We start from the raw sequence: 21,594 nt of genomic DNA on the forward strand, positions 1-21,594 counted from the left end.
TTGGAAGTGTTATTGAACATGAAGTCCTAGCTACAACTAGACAGATTGTTTCTGGCTACCTCAGGCCAGACTTCCAAAGTATCTCAGATACTTCTCAGGATTTGTCAAGAATTCGATGCCTAAAAGGTTGGGCAGGAACGAACCCCACTGACCAGCTACCTGCAACGTTAAGGATCTAAATAAATACTTTTGGGAACCTGACCCCATTATCCCTCGATGTTTTCTAATCAGTAAGTAATTCTAGAAGAAATTTTTCCATCTTGTTCCATCTCTAACTTCCCAAACTTTGAAAGAGATAGTAAAAATAGTACAAAAACATCAACTAGTAAATTTTCAGAGAAAAAGGCTTTTCTGGCTAATATTATCCAAGCTAATTTGCATCAACCTTTTGAATTTCTATTCCTTATTGTCAAGAAAATGCCCCTTACATTATTTTAACCACGCTGAAACTAAAATTTATACGCATTAAATCAACCTCAAAAGCCAGAGACACATTGTAAATACCATTTTAGCAGTGCCACACTTAAGAAGTTCACTGACGCAGCCATGCCTTTAATAAATTACATTGCTAATTTAAAACAAACCATTTAAGTATTTACTTTGAATTCAAAACCCAGTTGAAAAATTAAAAGACTTAATATTTGTGAAAAAAAAAAATAATAATAAATTAAGCCCCAAACAAAAACTCCAAGTGCTGAACTGATCTGGCATGCATGCCATTCGAATAATAATTCTGCTCACTGTAGGAGGGAGGTTATGTCTGATTTTTAATTATGCTTTATGTAAATATCCCCAGAGGCTTATGCAATAGGTACAGGCTTAAGTAAGGCAGGCTGGTGGAGGCAGGCATCCTGCTCCGGAGAGGAGAAACCAAGAGCTCAGTTGAGTCCAGAGGTGGGTAGCGTTGCCACTGCGTGCCTCCAAGCCCCGAATCCCAGAGTTGCCACATGGATGGTTATGGCCAAGAGCCGCTGACCAAAGAGAGCTCCGAGGTCCTTTGGTACCTTTGGCAGCTTCTCATACTTGATTTACAACAGATCAAACCACACAATAATCCTGCAAGCGCTAACTCTGCCGTATTTATCACCTGCTTCAGCTCCATATGTCTCCATAGCAGCTTTCTGCCGAGCCAGCAGGCGATAAGAAGCCGCACGCTGTGGTTGGAAGTCCTCTCGGGCAGGGACCCTGCGAACTCCGCATAGGCGCACCATTACTCACCGCCCCGACAGCATGCCTTCACCCTGACCTACAGGCTTCCCAACCATTATCTAGGAGGCTGCTTGATACTCATGCCTTTGGCACCACTTGAAGTGCCAGCAAAATTCACACGGAGTGGCAATAGCAGATGTAAAATTACACCAAAACTCAATTCCATGTAAGCTGCATCCAAGTCCTGATCATCCAAGACCTGATCAAGGTTAGAAGGCCATGAAGCCACCACACACAACGAGGTGAAAACCACCTCACCTCGCAGAACACAAGCCCTGGTGAAAGTTTTTCAGCAGAACCATGGTTTCCTTTCTATTTTACCCAGAAGTAGCAGAAAGCCTCCTGGTCTCCCCCTTCCTTGGCCCAAGGCGTGCTTCAGCTTGCAGTCGTTTCAGTTTGCATGTGATAGTTTTAACTGGTAAGTCTAGAAAATATTCCCTATAGCTCCCTTTCAATTTCACCTTGCAGCCCTCGCACAGCTCACACAGGACCCGTTTCAGTCCCTGGTGTACCAAGCAGCTGCCCGGTGCCTGCCATCAGCCAGCTCCGAGGTGGGACACCAGAAAACTTCATTTTTCTCTACCTGCTTTGCACCAGGAGGATAAACTCAGCGCACTCCCACTGCAAACTACTTCAAGAACTGAAGGAAGAAGTGCAATATATATATATTTTTTAAAGAGCAGCGAAAACACATCGCTCTTTTCATCCCCTAAATAAAAACTTCGTTATGCTCTTCTTCCTGCACTTCCCTGATTACTTTTTTTTCCTGCTTAATCTGCCATTTTAATGAGTTACAGCATATTACCCCCAGACTAATACAAGGATACAAAACCTGCACAGCCACGGCACAGGCTACCGAATATTGTACCATTATTTAATGACTTCAAAAGTAAGGAACAGGGCACAGATCATGGCAGCATGGTAAATGCTCACGTTATTTATTTAATTCTCCCTTCCAGTTCTCACTAATTCCACTCAGTGGTAGGAGCTAAAGCCATACACCCAACTCAGTGACTCATGACACAAGACCACAGGCCAAACAGCCGAGAGGTTTTCAAAACAGTGCTGTTCAAGAATTGTAATGTTCCATCCCAAGAGTTTAATTTTTCTTTGTTCAAACAAAATCCCCTGCTCCGGCAGGGGGACTGGATTAGATGATCTTTCCCAGTCCCTTCCAATCCCTAACATTCTGTGAAAAATAAAAACAAAAAAAAGAAAAAAACAAAAAAAAACAACCCCCCAAACCCCACACCACACTGGCAACAGGTGCTCCTTTAGTTCTCATACCAAGAAAACTGAAAATTCACTTTGGGTCCTCACAACCACACCCCATCAACTAGCAAGGCTGTACAGATGTGCAAGGCACTTTCTTGCCATCCACATTTCTTCCACACACTACTCTGCAAAACCAGAAACACAAAACCCCAGAACTCCCCTGCAATTTCAGCTCTAGGGATTGGTCCAAGTCCTCTAACCATGTTCTGGAACTCTTCAAGTGTTTTAATTCCAATTTAATTTTGATGACATGGTTTAAGTAAGAAAGCTCTTCTCATGTTTTTCAAACAAGTAATTTTACTTTAACAACTGTTTGTAAACCTTTTTTTTTAACCTCAGTGCTAGCCTCCCAGACATTATTTATAATGGCCTATCTTAATACTTGCCAATAGTCAAAAGACCAACTGAACAGCTAAAGTGTTCAATCTTCACGTCCTTTAAATAATAGGGCAGGCTCAAAAGGGATAAGCTATCATAGCACAACTCTGCCATTTTCATCTTGCAAAGAGTGCCATTGACACTGCGCTGTACTAAATAGTTTATTTCGCATCATTTTCCAGTTTCTGTAACTAGCGTTGCACATGTTTCAAGAATATATTGAAATGTGAATGGACAGACATTAAAAAAACAGCCTAGATGGCAGAAACTCCTAAGTTCATTGTCTCCTATTCACCCTACAACAAGCCTTCCAGCTCCCAAAACAGGAAAGCACCTGAACATGCAATCCTGTATCACCATATGCTTGAAACATCAGTCAATTAAGGAATGTTCACAAGTTTTAGCTCCATGATCACTAGGTTTTGAGTTTAGGTCTACGCCCTGCTGTTACCACAAGTTTTAACTTTGGTCAGGCAGCCATATGGTGCAAAAGTGGGTCTGCATCAGGTTAATCACTTTTTAATTCAGACCTGGCAGTTCAGACTTTGGGGGTGACTGGGTGAAAGAGAATAATCAACGGGAGGCAGAAAATTTAGACATAGAAGGACAATTGTAGGCTTTCTTCCTACTATTTTCTCAGAATAAATGTGGACATGTACTAAAGTAACCATTCCTGCTCCCCCCCTCCAATGGCACGTTTCATACTGGCTACCATCTTCCTCCTCCTGCAGAAGCATATGGGAGTGCAAAGCTTTGGATCTGCAACAAGCTTCCAAGCGCTTCCACTCTCTCCTGACATCCACTAAAACTATATTAAGGGCTGTGCTCGTGGCTGGCATCCTTAATTCTTCTTTCTAAAGGAGGTGACTGAGAACATTGGTTCCCCCTTTGGTGTAATAAGTGGGCAGCTGGGACAGATCAGAGCCTTCTCTCCCCGTGCTACACAAAGCAGCACCAGGTACAATTTTACCTGCCCAACGAAGCCCCGTTTGGGTCGGGATACGGCTCCGGCCCCTCTCCCACCCCCTTCCCTTAAAACTCCCCGCAGGTCTGGCAGCTCAAAGCCCCCTCCATTCCCCTCCACCATTCCTTTAGGAGAGAGGCCGCCGGGCAGCGACGATTTCTATCCCCCCAACCCCATCCGTGGGGGGAACGAGCAGATTCATTTCCCTCCCCCCCGAGCCTCGGGCAGCGGGCTTGGAGCCTCCACTTTGTTCTCCCAGGTACGGAGACGGCTTCGCCTCCCCCCCCACCCCCCCCCCTGCAGCGGAAGCCACTCCCCGAGGTCAGGAGGCAGCAGCACGGCGCACACCTTCCCCCGCCGCGCCGGGCCGGGCCGGGAGGCAGCGGAGGAGAGCCCGGAGGGGAGCCTGGAGACACCCAGGGGGCGATCAGCCGAGCCCCTTCCCCCCCCACCTCCCCCCCACACCCCTCGGGCCAGGCCCGGGCCCTCCTCGCTCATCCTGGGGAAGGCCCCGGCCGCTCGGCCCCGCAGCGCTGCGGCCTCTCCCGCCCACGGCGAGGCCCCGGGGCGGCGCGGGAGGAGGGGGCGTGGTGCTGGGCCGCGACCCCCGCGCTGCAGGCCGGGCCCCGGCTCACCTCGGACACCTCGTCCTCGTCGCTGCCGGAGCCGCCTCCACCTCCTCCTCCACCACCTCCACCTCCACCGCCGCCGCTTCCACCGCCCCCGCTGCGCAGCACGGCGGCCGCCAGCTTGAAGTCGAGGGCGGCCTCAGGCGCTCCGGGGCCTCCCGGCCCGCCGGGCCCGGCCTCCCCGAAGAGGCGCACGGCCCTCAGCCCCAGCGGGGACGGCCCGGCCGCGGCGGGCGGCTCTGAGGCAGAGGCTGAGGCTGAGGCAGCGGCGGCGGCAACGACGACGGCGGCGGCGGAGGAAGAAGAAGAAGAAGAAGGAGGAGGAGGAGGAGGAGGAGGAGGGGGGGGTGGGGGAGGAGGAGGAGGCGCGCGGGGGGCGACCGAATCGAGCTCCTCGTCGCCGAGGGGGGCGGCGGTGCCGTCCGTGAGCATGGCGCTGATCCGGGGCCGCCGCCGCTCGCCGAGCCCAGGCGTCTCCGTCCCTCACGGCACCGCAGCAGCGCCACTAACTTCTCACACCCTACCCGGCCGCGCCGCCGCACCGCCCACCCCCCCCGCGCCCATTGGTGGAGGGAGGGAGGGAGCCGCTCGCTATTGGCCCGCGCGGCTGTCGCTCAGCGCCGCGTCACGCGCTCCCAGCATGCTGCCTTGAGAGCACACGCCGAGGCGGTTGGGAGAGCGCCGCCCCGCCCCACTTCCCTCGGCTCGCTTCCTGAACGAGCCGCGGGGGGATTGGCTCGCCGGCGCGTCGATCAAGAGCCCTGCCGGAGATTCGCGGGACGATTGGCTAAGCCGCCCGTCGATCAACGGTGAGACGAGAAGCGCGGGCTCTGATTGGGCGCTGGCGCTGTCGCTCACAGCGCACGGCGTCTGGCGCCGCCTGATTGGCTCCTGCCTCGGCCTAAGACCCCTCCCCCCTTCGGCTCCCCGTGAAGGTCTCCGTCACCGCCAAAGCCTGGCCCGCGCCCGCCGATTGGACGAAGCCGCTGCCCGTCAAGGCGCGCGGGCCTCCCCCTGGAGTCCCACCCCCCGCACGCAGCGCGGGCCGCGATTGGCTGAGCGGGCTGTCACTCCTCCCTCCCGCCCCTCCCCCCCAGGCGTCGCCCCCTGAGGCAGCAGTCGGGAGGCTGTGGTGGGGGGAGAAGGAGGGGGGGCGCGCGGGGCCCTTTATTAAGACGAATGCAAATTACCCCTAATTATCTCCGCCACCCCGCCCGGAGCGGTGCCGCGGGGCTCCCCGCAGCCTCAGCCGGGGCTGCACCTGGTGGCGGTGGGGGATGAGGGGATTGAGGGGGCACAGGGCGGGCAGCGCCCCCACAGCCCGGCTGCATCGAGATGAGGGGGAAAGGAGAGAAGCTCTGGGGGCACCCCTGAAGCAGGGGCTCGGCCATCCCAGGAGCTGCGGGCAGTGAATATGTGTGGGGTGGCTGCTGGTCCTGTGGCACCCCCTGGCTCTGAGTCCCTCGGTTCAGCCCTTGTGCTGCCACAGGCCGTGCTGGCGCTGCTGTGATGCGCCCATGGGGGGTGAATCCCCCTCAGCACACCTGGCTTGGGAGGGTGGAGTGTGAGGAGAGGTTTGGGTCCGGTTGTAATGCAATAAGTGCCATCAGGTCGGGTGTCTCTGGTGAGCTGCAGATGAGCAGTGAGGGTGGTCCCAGGTCCGTGCTCCTCTGCCCCTCGCCTTGCCCCGTGTCCCAGCTGCGAGCCTAGTTAACGGAGATGTTGATCTCTGGTCCTTGGCGATGCATCAGCTCAGACTGGAGGGAGAAGGGAGGGAGGGCTGAGGCTGGCGGAGCCAGGAGAGCCAACCCTGGCTGCTGCCAGCAGCCTGACCCAGCGGCTGGCCCAGGCTGCCACGTGAAGCACTGAGCATCGCCATGGCATGGCGTGAGCTGAGCCCATGGCCTGGCTTTACTGCGGTCCCTGCTCCTGTGCTGCTTCCCAGACGCAAGCACTCATGGCTTTGGTACAGTTTCAGCTGGGCTCGACGCTTTGCACTGAGGCTGTTGGCTCTCCATGCTGCTGCCCTGAGCTGCACGCCCAGGCCAGGCTCAGCCTCAGCACCAACACACCCATGGGGACAACAACAGAAGAGCACAGCTCCCAGAACATCACCCACCTCCTCGGTGTCGCTTTCCTCCTCCTCATGCTTCCGGGGCAGTTTCCCCTCTGCCTCCTTCCTGCCTGGTTCAGGCATGATGCTGTCCAGCCAGCTCAGGTCATGCAGGGAGAAGATGCACTCCAGCCCCTTCCGGATCCCCACCAGGGCTAGCAGCTGGGGCCAGGGCAAAGTGCAGGTCAGCAGGGCACAGCGCTCAGGGCTGGGGCACCGCGTGGCACTGCCCACGTGGATGCAGGTCAGGGTAGGTGCGTGGCTTTGCTCTGGTCGCCGGCAGTGCTGTCCGGCTACCGGCTGTGTCTTACCATTACCGGGAAGATAATGGCAGCCACCGTGGACTTGAGGACCCAGAGCACAGCCAAGCACAGGACCTGGATGGCTGTGAAGAGGTGCACGCGTCGCAGGGGCACGTGGCGGAGGTAGAGGAGGTCGGGCTGGTGCTTGGCTGGCATCAGGAACAACCGTACCCGATCTGTGAACTGCAGCGAGAGGACAGCAGGCTCCTCACGTACACGGCGCAGGGAAGGGGCACCAGGCATTGTAGGCACCTCCAGCTTCCCAGCAGCTGCCACCCTCCTCCCTGTCGTGAGCACTTGCCAGCTAGCCCAGAGGGGTGCCAGGAGTTGCCCCTGTGGCTGCTCACTGGGTCTGTGAGAGGTGAATTTGTCTGAGCAGGGCTGCCAGGCCAGGCACAACATCGCTCCAAACCAGGGAAGCTCTTCCCAGGGAAGCATTTAGAAACAACTCGAGCTTGTCCAAAGTGCAACCAAGAAATGATAACCCCTTGACTTCCCGGCCTGAGCCCACAGCACCTACCTGCAATTATGTTCTCATCATGAGCTGGATGACTCTTCCCTTCTTGCAGGAAACTGTTCCTGCATTTAATGATTTAATGCAGCACAGCCCTCCCCACCCCCGGGTTCCCCAAGCAAAGGGAGGAGGGAGGATTCCCAGCTTATCCAGAACAGGGGAATTGTGAGGCAAAAATACCATTTAGAGAAAAAATAAATAAATAAAGGTCCCCTGGTCCCCTGCTCTGCTTGCAGCTCCCAGACACACCGCAGGGACGTGCTCCCCTGAAGCTGTGGAGAGCAGGTCTGGGCCATCCACCACTCCGCTGCTTCTCCCAAACTACCTGATCCTCCAGTGCAGCAGTCACTCATGCTCCCCAGCACCCCAGATGCCTCTTTCCCTTTCCTCTGACCCTTACAGGCCCCTCTTTGCCCTACTGCCTTGGGCATGTGGGTATGGTGCCGCACTGCAACTCACCCAGATGCAGAATCCAGGCTTTGTGCCACGCAGCAAAGTAAAAGCTGGTATCAAGCAAGCCCCTTCATCCCCAAAAAAGTACCCACAGGCTTCCCCAGAGCAGTCCAGAGGCGTGCTCCGCGCAGCCCCACTCACCTGGATGCTGTTCAGAGCCACCACCCCCATGTGCAGGAAGACCCCGTACAGCACCGGCATTGGGATGTACTGCAAAACAGCAGCGAGAGGCTTCAGCGGGCTGTGATCTGCGCTCGCCGAGCTTTGTTTCCCTTAAGAACAGCCTGCATATTCGGCCATGACATTTGCTCACTTCCAAGAGCACAATTTCATGTCTTTTTGCTTATATGATGGATCCGAGGGCTAGGTGTGTTCCCGTCTGTGCTGGGAACTGATGCAACCAATTTCCATCTTCAGAGAGGAGACGCTCACACCGGGTGTCCTCATGTTCCAGCACGTGGCAGGAGCCATCAAATGCTGGAGCTAAGGCACCAAGCCACTTGGAGATGTATCTTGGGGCTTAAGATTAATAAATAGCAGGGTGGCTGGCAAAGCAAAGGCAGGTTTTGGCCTGGGATGGGTGCCTGAAGGGCCATAACTGAGCTCTGTGATATGGCACCGGGGTCTGGCATGCCCTGAGCTATCCCCTGGCTGCGGCTGGAGAGGTGTCTGGTTTGGGAACCACCAGCCCACAGCCCCAGCCTTGCTGGCTGCAAGCACTCCTCGCCGACTTCAGAAAGGAGGCAAAAAACCCTTGGAGGCCAAAACAGCAGCTGCTTTCCGTACCTTGAGAACGGGCGCCATGAAGACGGAGACTCCTGTGAGGATGAAGACTGCCAGCCCCGTCAGCCTCTGCTCCCTGCGGGTGGTGGCACATGTGTCACACGAGGCTCGGGGCTCCCTCGGGCACCCACAGCCCCTGCCTGCCCCCAAAAATCCAACTGGGTCTCTGCGGAGGCTTTTTAATTTTTGCTGGTGGTGGCAGCACGTGGGGGCGGCACACAGCAGCGCCCCTGGGCTTCGGGGAGCCTCTCCCAACCACCGAGCCCCACCAGGCACTGCTGAGAGCCCATCCTGGGGGGCTCAGGGGCTTCCCCATGGACTCACGAGCAGTCCCAAAGCTTGGTGCCAGCTCTGCTGACTGCTGCGGGTACCTGGCGCTGCAGCCACAAGCAGGAGGGACAGGGGAGACACCCAAAATTGGGGTGCTGTGAGCTCGGACCATACCGGATGCCCAGGAACTCGGGCTGCTCTCCCGGCGCTGAGGTTGTGCTCTCCTTCCTGAGGCTGTCCATGTGCGCCAAGGAGATGACGGTGGCCGACACGTACCAGGGGAGGCCCGTCACAGAGGTGACAATCATCAGCAGGGAGACACAGAGGAGGTCCAGGTGAAAGCCTGCCCCTTTCTGTAATGAGAGAGGGCAGGGTTGGGGGTGAGCTGTGGCTCGTGGCAGCACCACGGGGCTGGAGGGCTCTCACAGGGGGCAAGGTGATGTCCCGGAGGATGGCAGACCCAGGGGCTGTCCCCACCAGCCAGCAGGGCGGGTGTCTGTCCGTGGTAAGGCTCCACCGAGTCCCCGGCCGCCCAGCTTGTCCCAGGGTACAGCAGGGTGCTCCCCGTCCACAGCCAGCCCCTGCCCATCCTCTGCCCCCTGCTCACCTTCAGCTTGTACTCCTTGCGGTTGAGGATGACAGCTGTGATCTGCTGGTCCATGAAAATGAGGATGGTGACGAGGACGGCGGGCACTGTGGCTGCCAGGCAGACCCACCAGGGGTTGGCTCCGAAGGGGAGGACAATCCAACCCCGGCTGGGGTTTGTGGGCTACGGGAGGCAGAAGGATCACAGCAGGGTGAAGAGACCAGCCCGTAGGTGCCCGAGCTGGAGCAACACGGGTACCTGCGGATGGTCCTTGCTGGGCAGCCTGACTCACCCGGCTGCCCTACCAGAGCACCCTGGCTCCGTCTGAGCAGGCACCACGAGCGAGTGCCAGGAGCTGGGCACACCTAGGACAGCACGTGCCCTGCCGGGACACGGGCTGTGGGGGCAGAGGCTAAGTGGTGGGTAGAAAGGGAGATGCTGCGAGTCTGATGACAGGGAGCCAGCAGTGCCCAAGGCCCTCGCAGGAGGTGGCAGCACACGTGGGCGACAGTCCAGCTCCTGGAAGAGGCTGAGCCTGCTCCTTAGTGCTGCCAATCCCTCTCCACACCCAGGGTGGGGAGCCCAAGCCCAGGCTTGAGCTCGTGCCTCCAGCTCCAGCACGAGCCGTAGCATGAGGCGGTTGTCCCGCGTGAGCAGGACTGGGCCAGGTGATTTAAAGAGCGCAGGAGCTGCGGCTCGGCCCCTTGTGTGCAGGGGAGGAACCTACGCTGATGCCATGCCACCAATCCGCCCTGCATTTCCACCCAGACCATGCTGACGGGAAAGACACCAGCAGTAACGTGAAGAGCTGAGCTCCTAGGCATTGGCATGGCAAATCCCCGCGGTCTTTGGGCATCCAGGCTCCCCGGCTGCCCAGAGTGGATTTGGCATGCCAACGCCTGCTGCTCCAGCTGGTTCTCCTGTGTCTGTAGGGACTACACTCCCTGCGCTACACCGGGGCTGGGTGGGCTACACCTGCTTCTCACAGAGGAGGGATGCCAGCTCTTCTGGGCAGCCCTCTGCCTCCTCTCTCCTCCAAGGCCCCCTCGATTTGCGAGACAATGCTGGAGACAGTTGAGGAGCTGTGGAGATGAGCTAGCAGGCTCCTTCCAGCGAGGGCGAGCCCTCCAGCACCCGCGGTGTGCGAGGGACGTGCCTGGGCTGGCCTGGAGCAAGCAAGTCGTAGCAAAGGCTCCATTCTTCTACAGATCCTCCCTCCTCCAGGCTGAGACCTTGCACAAGCCGCAGCAGCCCCCTGCCCTGGTGTCTTCCCCCACCCAGCGGTGCCTGGGGAGCGCTGTGTGCCCAAAAGGCCAGGCAGGGCCCACAGCCCCTGCCCTGCGTGCACCTCTTGGAGAGCACTGCCAATTCCCCACCCACCAGTCACCTTCAGCTCGCTGGGAACGAGGAGCTTGGGGGTCTCCAGGCCAAGGGCCACGTCGATGGCACAGAAGATGAGGATGGCCAGGATGATGGAGAAGTCGCTCACCAGCTTCCGAAGCTGCAGTGCCGCAGACAGGGAGGCTTTTACCAGGGCTGGCCGGGGACCATCCCCAAACAGCCACAGTGTGGGGAACCATCCGTGCACCCCAAAAACACGGCAGGGCTGCTTACCCCTGTGGGAAAGTAGCGGCTGCTCTTGAAGTGCTTGAGCGCTGTGCAGCAGAGGAAGGTGCCCCCGAAGAGCAGGAAGGACAGGAGGGTGACATCGGGCACGTAGTGGCAGCTGGTCCCCAGGAGCTGCCCTCCTCGGCTCAGGCACTGCGCCCGGCTCAGCCAGGCGGGGGCTGCGGGAGGCTGTGGGGATGCAGGGAGGGAGCAGGAGGAAAGGGGCCAGGGATGCAGGCACCCAGAGCCCGAGGGCCAGGGTGGGCAGCCCTGCATCGCCCCCAAAGAGAAGAGTCCGTACCTCATGCAGGGCTGTGGGCGAAGGGAGCAGTGTGTCGGTGGCATTTCCTGCCCAGACGTGGCCTGCAGGAGAGTGGTGGGAGTCAGTGCCCCGGGGTTGGGCTTGGAGCAGCCAGGACCCCGCTCTTGTGGCATCCCTGGGGGAAACTGAGCTGCTCTGGCTGCCCAGGCAGGGCTTTGAGGACTTTTGAGGCCTGGAGATGTCTCTGGGCAGCAGAGGGAGAGGCTGATCAGCAGCTGTGTGGAGGGGCTGGAGCCAAGTTGTACAGGATGCATCCCTGCCCAGCCCCTTGCAGACCCTGCAAGGCTTTTTCCCCCGTCCCCAAGCTGCAGGAGCTGGGCTGTGCTCATCGGGGCACTCCAACCGAGGTGACCCCAGGCTCAGTGAGAGGTGGATGGATGGTGTCTCTGCCCTGATTCCAGCCACAGCTCACAGAGGGGCTCAGCAGGGGTCCCTGGCATGGGGCAGCGTCAATGGGGCTGTCACCAGAGTCAGGAAGGCAGCCCCCATATCCCACTGGGATATGCCCAGAGCAGCCAAAGAGGCAGGATGAGGGTGAGCCAGACAGCCCTCATCTTCCTTGGGGACCACAGCGCTCCTTGGGGCCAAACCTAGCCCCTGGACAAGGCAGGGCTGTGCTCTGTGGTGCCTGGGACGTGCTGTGCTCACCTTCATCCCCTCCCTTGTTCCTGCTCTGGGACAGGCTGGTGGAGACCAGCAGAAAACATTGAGGCTGCCGGGCTGGGGCTGTGCCACAAGCCGTGAGGCCCCCGTGCAGGTACAACCCCACGAACACGGCCAGGGCAGCCTGGGCTCACCTGGGCTGGACAAGTTGCAGGAGCAGCTGTACAAGGTGACATCGTCGGTTCGGTAGTGCCAGTTGATGGGGAAGGCTTCTGCCAGGCTCAGCATCTTCTTCAGGGAGTCGTAGATGAAGATCAGGCTGATGAGAGCACAGAAGCCTTCCTCGGTGAAGCGGGTGAAGTACTGCACCAGGTGGCTCGCTTCGGTGGCCACCAAGACCAAGCCGAAAAAGGCCACCCAGAGCCCGATCCAGAGGCGAAACTCCAGGTAGTCCAGGCTGTAGTCCCTAGCGGGAAGGGTGACCCAGCTCCTCAGAATGGCACAGACACACGAAGGTAACCATGCCAGGGGATGGTGGCAGCAGGGGGATGTCCCCCGAGGAGCCCCCCTCAGCGCAGCCCTTACTCGCTGAAGGAGAAGAGGAGGCGCTCGAAGACCAGCACGGGACCAGTGCTGCTCAGGATGGTCAGGGGCTGGCCAGAAAAGAGGCAGAAAATGGAGCCAGCAAAAGCAGTGCCCAGGAAGCTCTCCAGCACGCCCTGCAACACAAATAGATGGGGCTGCAGCTCCCCTGGGCCCACCATGGGGCAGCACACCAGAACAGCACCAGCCCCATCTGTGCCTGCAGGCTGTGTCTTGAGGCAGCTGCCATCCCTCATCCTTCCTGGAGCAGGGGAAGCCCCAGAGTGCAGGGCTCTAGCTTGGCACTGGAGCCCTGGGAAGCCCAGGGAACGGCAAACTGTTGTCCAAAGACAATGCCCAAGATGCACAGGCCTGGCCATCACTCCACAGGCAGCAACAGAAGGTGGTGCCTCATGAAATCCTGCAACCTGGGCAAGTGGTGCATGAGCAGGGAGGTTTGTGTTGTGCTTCCCCTGGCAGCCCTGCCCTCGGGACACTCATTGCCCCACGTGCCTACCCTGTGGCATGGTTCACGCCCAGCTTGGCACCCCATGAGCACACTGACCTGCATGTTGGCTGTTGCATCCCCCAGCATGCCCCCAAAGGTGATGGCATTGGTGACAGTCGCCAGGTAGATGTAGAGAACTGCTGAGAGGCACTGGATGTGCAGGGCGTCAGAGAAATCGCTCCTGTACCAAGGTGCCTTCCTCCGGATGTCTCGGACCAGCCCCCCAAAGAGCCTACAGCCAGAAGGTTGTGCGAGGAAAGAGGTCTCAGAGCACTGATGGCCAGAGCCCCACCAGAGAGCTGCTGGTCCCTTCCCTTGGAGCTAGCAGCCAGCACAGTTTGGAGGTGGTGGCTCTGGCAAACGCACGGGGGGGGACCTTTGAACTACCCAGCTAAGCTAGGGCTGATGGAGCAGGCAAAGACCTGCAGGCAAACGTCCTTCCCCTGCTCCACGGCAAGGGGAACGGCTGACGCCTGTCTGTCCACGCACTCACCTCCCTGTCCTCTCCAGCTCCTCACTGAAGTGCTGGTGGCCCAGGCCAGGTCTGTCCTCTGCTGCTGCTGTGCTCCCATTGCAGTGAGGTTTCCTCTCCCGCAGGTGCATGGAGATCCTGAAGCAGAGCCAGGGAAGCCTGAGCAGGTAGGCTACAGACCCTCAGGACACCGATGCATCTAGGAGAGGCTACGAGGGGACAGGAAGGTTGGAGAGGGAAGAGGGTTGTAGGCAGGGCTGGAGGAACCTTGTATATCCCCTGGCAATGAGGAGGAGGAAAAGGATCGGGAGGATGAGGAGGAGAAATTCCCTTCACCAGCTGGCAGGCCAGCCCCTGAATGAGCCCCAGTCGGAGCAGTTCTAGAGGGGGAGCTGGGCAGAGCAGGAGGTGTCCTGCTTGGAGTGTGCTCCAGTTCCACATTCCCAGCAGCTCCTGCCCAAACAGTACATCGTGGGGTTTTGCCATTCCCTCACTGTCAAGATCCACATGGGACCACGGGACCAACAGCACTGGGGACCATCGCTGTGATCTGCATCAGCTGGAGACGTGAAGGGGCTTGGCTAGGAGGAGTTCCCTGGCAAAGATTGGCTCCTGGGTGACTTCATCCCCATGGAGACCCAGATTTCAGCATCACAGGCTTGCAGCAGAGATCTTTTGCGGCAGATCCCCCAAGGATACCTCTTGTGCGGAGATGGCAAACAGCTTGGTGGGGGAATTCGGGCACTGGCATCCCATTTCCCAGGAGGAAGCACGGTCAGCTCATCCAGAAACACATCAATCCCTGCAATGATGTCCTCCTGGTTCTTAGCCTGCAGGGCAACCCTTTGGAAGAGCTGTGGTGATATACAGTGGGTTAGCTGTAAAACCCTGCATTCAGCTGCTCACAGCTCTTCCCCTAGACTCCCAGCCAGGAAAGCACCCATACACTTCATTTCAATAGATACACCTAGATCCTACAGAGCAAGCCAAAATCCTTTTTTTTTCTTTTTTTTTTTCTTTTTCTTATTTTATTATTTTTCTTAATTTCTTATTTCCTTATATTCTTATTTCCTTATTTTCTTGTTTTCTTATCCTAGGTGATGGAAGCTGCCGGCCTGCTCTGTCCCCTGCTTCTCACGCTGCAGCCTGCAGAGGAGGAGTCTTGGTGTCCTCAGCTCTGCCCCATTCCACCCCGAGTGCTCAGGACAACTGCTGCACCAGGCTTACCTCATCTGTCAGCAGTGTGGCCATGGCCCTTCCGATCTCGTGATAGGCTTTCACTTTGGCGTGGGGGCCCAGCAGAATGAAAAGAAACCTGTGGACAGGACAGCAACCCGTGAACATCCCTGTACAAGGAACTTCTCCTGGGGGAGCTTCTTCTGAGGGCAGGCCACCGTGCTGCTGGGATCCCAGGGACAAAGGCTCTGCGAGCTTGAGGGACTGCTGATGCCGAGCAGCCTCCCCTGCACGTGGGCAGGTGGGTGGCTACCCCAAGCAGGAGGCTGGGGGTGGTGGGCAGAAGACAGGACACACACCTGCTGCCCAGTGCCTAGAAACCACGCTCAGCCAGGAGACCACAGGGCACCGGGACCCCAAGGTCTGCAGAAAGGGCTGAGTGGGGTGGGAGGCAGCTCTTTCGGGCACGGGAAGAGTCAGGTGCTTGACGTGTGGGTTCGTGCTTGTGGGGATGTCGCTCACAGGCAGTTTGTGGGACCATTACCATCAGGAAGGAGAGCTTGCTAGCTGCGTGGGAAGCCAGGTTTGACAGGACTACATGGACAGAGGAAGAGAATGGAAAGGGGGCTCAGAGCCCTTGAAGAAATATGGCTAAAGTCCCACACCTCACAGAGAGCTGCGATAAAAAGTCTACAGAGGGGCAGCCGGTCCAGATATTTAACCAAGTTCCCCACTTTTTTTCTAAGACTGCAGAAATCTGTTACTGTCATGACACACAGAGGCTGCAGAGTGGTTACGGTGATCAGACCCTGACCAACATCCAGAAATGGGACAGGGGAACTATTCTGACAGCATGAGCAGGGCCAAGTGTGGCTGAAAAGAGCCTGCTCCAGCCCTGATGTGCAATGTCAGTGCTTGAAGCCTCCCGGACCCTGCTCCAGGTGGTGGGAAGGAGAGGAAATCAGCACAGAGCAGCAGCTGCCTGGGATTGCATTCACATATGTGCATGCATGGAGACAATGGGAAAACCAGGCAGATAAAATCCTAGAGGTGGAACTGGGGGGCTGATAGCCCCGGAATGTTGGCTGCATCTGTGTGGCAGCTCAGAGTGGCAGGCAAAGGGGAATGGTGTTACGGGTAATGGGATGGGTCGGGACAAACTCTCTTACTCCCGTTTAGGTCCAGAGAGGAAAAAGGGCCATTCAGAAAATTTACGTGGAAAAGCGTTGTTGTCAGCCATATAAAGACACACAGCAGTGCTCCATGAGGATATGCCTCGACCTCAAGCCACACGATTCTCATCAAGGAGACTACAGGAGGTGAATGTCCCGCTTCTGTTCATCCTCTGGATGCTCTGGCTGCAGTGGCCAGGAGGTGGCAATGTTCCTCCAGATCCCTGCCTGTCTCCTCAGTGTGCTTCCTAAGGAAGTCCTCAGTTCAGAGGGACACACTGGAACTTCCCTGTTACAGCTTCAAGTGATACCCTCTGCAACCACAGCAAAACACCTCTTGCACCCGCTCCTCTCCCTCTATACTGACAATGCCCCACTGAGACACCAAGAGACACCCCGCTGCTCTGAAAAGCATCCGTCAGGCCAGCTTGGCAGGAAAGAGAAAGGCTCCCCAAAATCTGAAACCCTTTCCAGCCTTGATGCTCCTGGGGAGGAAGCTGAGTGCATCCAGACTCTCCTAGGGAGTTCAGGTGGGGACAACACAGGGGTCCACCCCCCCAGCAGCCTGGCAGCTGCTGGCACTGCTCTCAGCACTTCCCAGCTGCAGTGAACTAAGCTCCTGAGGGACTCTGGAAAGCTGGAGTCAGGCAGTGAGTCAGGGCTCTGGGACTTTGCGCAGGCTCCTTGTGTGGCTTTGGGTGTCTTCCCCTTGGCTTTCACCAGGTGAGTCTAGGCATTGGTGCTTAGCTCAAGTGGTTGTTCTGTGCTGCATGGTCCAGAGCTTGAGGGATGCAGGAGCGAGCGGGGACACAGACCACAGAGGGGACTGCAGGGCTGGAAAAGGGGCTTGTGTGGCCAGCAAAGGGCCACTAGCCAAGCTCCAGTTACCTGCTGGGGAGAGCAACTTCAGTCAGTGAGCCAAGTGCCGCCACCTCCCTTAAACGAACAAAGACGGTAAACGGCTTCTTCAGGAAGTCAACTTCACCAACCATAACGTTGGCAACTTCAGCCCCTGGTGGGAGCTTCTTCTTAAATCGGTTCTTCAGCTGAAATGACATGGAAAGGAAAGTCCGTGTAGGATGACACCTGCCACAGCACTGACACAGCTAAGGCTTTCCCTCTGCTCAGCAGCTGGAACTCAGGATGTGACGGCTGCCCAGGGGCCAGGGAACTTCTTGCAATGAAACCAAGCTGCTGCAGCACTTCCAGCTGCCAGCCTTGTCAGCTGCACTGTGCACCTGCCTGGCCATCTCCTTGGGGCATCATGGCCTGGGGACTCCCTGCCTTCCTCAGAGATGACACATCAGGAAGGCTTGGATCTGCACTGACACACACAGGCCTATCCCGTAACAGTAATGACATTAGTGGGCAGAATTTTTCAGCCCACTTTGGGTTTGAGGCCAAGAAACGCATCCACTGCTTGGAAAAAAAATGACTACCTCCACCGAGACCCCGATCCCGGCTCCCTCTTGCCTCCTCTCCTGCCTTACCTGCTCCTTGAGAGGCGTTTCTGAGAGCTGGGCTCTGGGCTGAGGGCAGTTTTTGGCCTTCCCTGAGGAAAAAAAAAAAAAGCAGCAAAATACATGTGCAAGCAAAATCTCAGCATGGGTATTGCCCTAGGTAGGTGGCCCAGAGGCAGCAGAGACACAGCAGGAGGGACAGTGGCTGGGCCGTGAGCGACTCAGCTCCAAGCATGGGCACAGCCAGGCATTACCTCTGCAGGGACTGAGGCCGAGGTCAGCGAGCGCCAGCAGTGGGGATTTGGTGGCTTGGTGCCGCGGCTGGAGGAGCAGCAGAGCTGCCAGGCGGTCCCTCAGCTCAGGCAGCAGCACCCAGTCGTCGGGCTGCCTACAAAGCGCCTTGTCTGCAACAAGGACAGGGTTAGCTTAGCTCCCTGTGCTATCCCAGCCACGGGGCTCTGCCAGAGAAAAGCCCCCTTTGCTGGCCTGGCAGAGCCACTTTGGCTACCCGGCAATCCTGTGTCACGGCTTTCAGTGAGGGATCTCCTGGTAGCCTGGCCCCTCTCTCAGAGGGAGCTCATCCTCTGAGGAGACCTTTATGTTTCCCACGTACCAATTATTTCCTTGACACTGTGGGCATCCAGATCCAGGAGCACTGTCCCCTTCTGCAGGCATGTCCTCAGCTCGAAGAGGCTGTGCAGGGGGAGGGCTGGGATGTGGGGCATGCTCCAGCGCTCCCCTCCATCCTCCACCTTCTCCTCGAACTTTATCCACCTACCCAGGAAGAATGACAGGGTCAGTGGCACGAAGTGGGCTGCTCTGGGGTCCCGTGCCCAGCAGCAGGAGCTGCAGATCCCTGATCTCAGCATGGGGCTAGACCAGGTGGGATGGGGTTTTGGGGCCCGGGGCTGGCAGTGTGGGTGGCTGGTGGCAGGAGCAACCCGGGCAGGTACATCCCTACCCCTGCCACCTCACACCTTGCTCCGAGTTCCTGCCTGGAGGAATTTCACCCATCCCCGTAGCTACCAGTGCTCGCTGGCAGTCAGAAGAGACGTGTTCTGAGGCATTTACCCTGAACAGGCCGTGCCAAATATTTGCAGCCCAGCACACACAGAGCTTCCCTTTGTCCCACCAGCACGCGGCACGGTGCGAGCGTGCCCTGCGGGCCCAGTGCTGGCCGTTCCTCCAGGCAGGCCCAGGAGGGGCCCATGGTGGCTGAGGCGGAGCCTGGGGCACAGCCATGCTGGCAGAGGACAGAGGAGATCCCCCAGCACACCCACTTTTGGCTTTTGGGCAGTGTCACCCATTTCCCCTCCATACCCTCTGGCCCCCGCTGCAGCCGGAGCCCCCTTTCGCACACATCATCCCTCCCATGCTGTGGAGGGGTGGCATGGAGAGGGGACACATCCTGGCCACACTCCTACCCCCACCAGCACACGGTTGGGCCTGGCTCCTCTACCATGGTGCCTCAGCCCCAGGGCCCCATCCTCCCTCCCTGGCCTGAGCTCCAGCTACTCCTCCGCTCCCAGCTCTCCCCCTCGGGTTGTTTCTGCCTCCTGCTGCCTCAGGCACCTGAGCCCTTTCCACATCCTGCTCCTTCCTTCTCCCTATGTCCCAGGTCCACCCTGGCAGTGCTGCCCTATGGCCAAAGCATTTTTCCAGGCCTTTCTTCCATGCTCTCGAAAAGAAATCAAATCATCTCCCAGGCCTTCAGGTTGTGTGTGCAGGGATCAAGGCCACAGGCCTAGCCCCCGTGCTGGGCTGAGACCCAACTCCTCCACGCTGTCCCAGAATTTTTGAGGAGGGCAGCACGCCCCCATTTTCACCAGCAGTTTCTGAGAAGGTTGCAGCCACTTCTCGGGAAGAGCTGCCCAGTGTTGCTGGACTGCTCGTGGTCTGCACCCAGGCTTTGCCCCTGACACCAGTGCAGTGCGGGGTACATCCTTCTCCCCAGCTCTTCTACGACACTTACTTTCCCCGTGTTCCCACAGTGATCTTGCTGCTATGCTTTCAGTTCTGCTTCAGCTTCAGCTGTGCCAGGCCAGTGCTCAAAGACAGCGAGCAATGGAGCACTGTCCCGTCACCAGCTTGCAGCATCGATGCTGAGGCCATGGAGAGGCAGGAAATGGAGAAGCAGAACTGAGGAAATACTTGTGTCAGCACTGTGCAAAGGCAGGGTCACTGTCTGCACCTTGCCTGACACTGTGTCCTCACGGCTGGTGGAAACTTTCAGATGAAATGAGTCACTCAAAATTGGGAAGAAGAATTTCCTGGAAGGCACAGCACGGGCACCGGAAGGGGGAGAGCAAACCGAGCATCCCTGTAGTTGAGGACTTTACATGCCAGAGTAAGGCAGGAGGCTTGCCCAGCAGACAGCTCAGCACTGCTGGAGCACCTAGCAGTTTAAAGACCATTTCACCCTGGGTTCCCCAAGCATCACCAGCTGGCCCGACCACAGCACGAGTGCCTACCTGGCCATCTCTTTCCACTCCAGGCCTGCCGGGGTGCTGAGCAGCTCATTGAGCTGGATGAACAGCAGCGGACACTTTCTGTCCCCCACCTCTTCCTGTTGCAGGATGGCACGGACTCGTTCTGCTGCTGAGGAGATGCTTGAGGCAAAGATGCTGCCGCTGACCACTGGGTAGAGGACATCGGAGCTGCTGCTCGGGGTGTCTTCGTGCCTGAGCTGTGGGTGGGCATCTGCTGCCTGGGGAGCTGCACTGTCCGGCCCAGGCACTTGGTCTGTCATTGTGACCAGTGACTGGGAGCCACGTGCACCAGCTCTGCTGGGTGCTCACTCTTCTGGAGCTGCTGGCATCTTGCTCATCTCGCCCTTATAAAAGCTGTGAGCCAGTTCAAACTGGCCACAGACTAACAGCCAGGTGCCAAACCCCAAACAGCATTATCAAAATACAGTGGCCAGCCCTGAAAACCTTGGTATCACTGGCTCCCACTGCTCCTAGTCACCAACCTGGGTACCCCTGGGTACCCCAGGTCTGCCACCAGCTGCTTTAAACCTGGGCTTGTGGGTGACACGGCCCATCCTCACCCACCTCGCTTGCTGCTGGGGACAATGGCAAGAGCCAGATAACCATCATGATGACTTTGTGATTGCTGCAGTGAGGGTGAGATTGGGCTTTCCTGGTTAAATGCCAGAACCCACCACCAACACCTGTGCCCACTCTCCTCACGGTGTGTGGGAGGAGGGAGCACACGGCCCCATGGCAGTGTTTGCTGGGGAGGGGGATGTGGCACCGTGTCTTTCCCTTGCTGGCGTGGGGCAACAGGGATGTGCGACAGGGAAAGATGTGTCACCGCTGAGGAAATCCAGAGTGGGGCAAGAGGGAGCCTCTGGCAGATGAGGAGCTGCTGGTGGACTACCGGCAGAAGGTGAACAGTGCGTCATGAGTGGCGACAAGGGCCATCACGGCGTGCGTGGATGTCACCATGGGATGCGGCAGGCGAGCGGATGTTGCAGTGTGTGCAAGGAGGAAGGATGTGGGGACATCTGTACAGCCCTCCTGGGCAGAGGGAGCTGGCACAGTGAAGCCACAGCCAGTGGAGACAGAGCCTGTGCCCCGCTCAGTGCTTCTCCTTCCCATCACTGCTCCGCCAGCGCAGGAGGAAGGGCCCAGCCCTCACTTGTCGTAGCAGCAAGGGGCTGGTCGGCCTCCTTGCACCACCATCGACCCACTCTCACCATGCCCAAGCAGCTGTTAGCAGCCCACCCTCCTCTGCAAGGACAGCTGGACATCCCTGTGCCTTGAGCTGGCCACGCCTGGAGAAAAGCTGACGGCAGGGAGCGGTGCCCTGTGCTGCTGCGCCAGGGCAGGATGGAGACAAGCCTGCTGTGTTGCCACAACATGCAGCCCTGCCTGCACGGAGCGCACTGCCGTGGGGTTTTGCTACTTTCGTGCCTTGCAAACAAACAGTCCCGTTGTATACAGTGCAAATACCACAACATGCAACACAAACAGCCCAGCAAACACTGGCTGTTTGTACTGGAACCAGTCGGTCTGTGCAGGAGTTGGTGCTGGGAGCAGCCTGGAGCAGCGCCAGGCACCACCATTGCTGAAGTCACGTTTCAGGGGAGCACGGGTGGTCATAAACTTGGGCCCCAGTGCCAAAGGGGCACACGATGGCCTGTGCTGTGCTGGTATCTGCTCTGCAGCAGCTGTAGCTTGGGCTCAGTGGGCCAGGAGCTGAGGCTAAGGC

General features: G+C 57.8%; 2 protein-coding genes across 17 annotated transcripts in view; both read right to left on the reverse strand.

Annotated features, from left to right (window-relative positions):
• The window catches only part of ANKHD1 (ankyrin repeat and KH domain containing 1), a 114,970-nt gene extending 109,945 nt beyond the window's left edge, over positions 1-5,025 (reverse strand). For all 16 annotated transcript variants that reach the window (XM_072023231.1, XM_072023238.1, XM_072023233.1 and 13 more), the window contains exon 1: positions 4,462-5,025. In XM_072023231.1, the coding sequence (XP_071879332.1) occupies positions 4,462-4,887 (426 nt within the window). In that variant the 5' untranslated portion in view covers positions 4,888-5,025. The remainder of the gene's footprint in view (positions 1-4,461) is intronic.
• A 175-nt stretch (positions 5,026-5,200) lies between these two features.
• On the reverse strand, positions 5,201-21,208 carry SLC4A9 (solute carrier family 4 member 9). Its single transcript, XM_038186248.2, has 21 exons — positions 19,851-21,208; positions 17,993-18,153; positions 17,634-17,783; positions 17,410-17,471; positions 16,808-16,965; positions 14,799-14,886; positions 14,271-14,425; positions 13,593-13,709; positions 13,157-13,331; positions 12,595-12,728; positions 12,204-12,475; positions 11,386-11,447; positions 11,091-11,273; positions 10,864-10,977; positions 9,498-9,659; positions 9,065-9,243; positions 8,624-8,696; positions 7,979-8,047; positions 6,880-7,053; positions 6,575-6,730; positions 5,201-6,212 (listed from the first exon to the last, which is right to left on the reverse strand). Exons 1-21 carry the CDS (start codon positions 20,126-20,128, stop codon positions 6,162-6,164), a joined length of 2,973 nt encoding a protein of 990 aa, XP_038042176.2. The 5' UTR covers positions 20,129-21,208; the 3' UTR covers positions 5,201-6,161.
• Between the last annotated feature and the right edge of the window lie 386 nt (positions 21,209-21,594).

This window comes from Anas platyrhynchos, chromosome 14, assembly GCF_047663525.1.
Source record: "Anas platyrhynchos isolate ZD024472 breed Pekin duck chromosome 14, IASCAAS_PekinDuck_T2T, whole genome shotgun sequence".
NCBI lineage: Eukaryota > Metazoa > Chordata > Aves > Anseriformes > Anatidae > Anas > Anas platyrhynchos.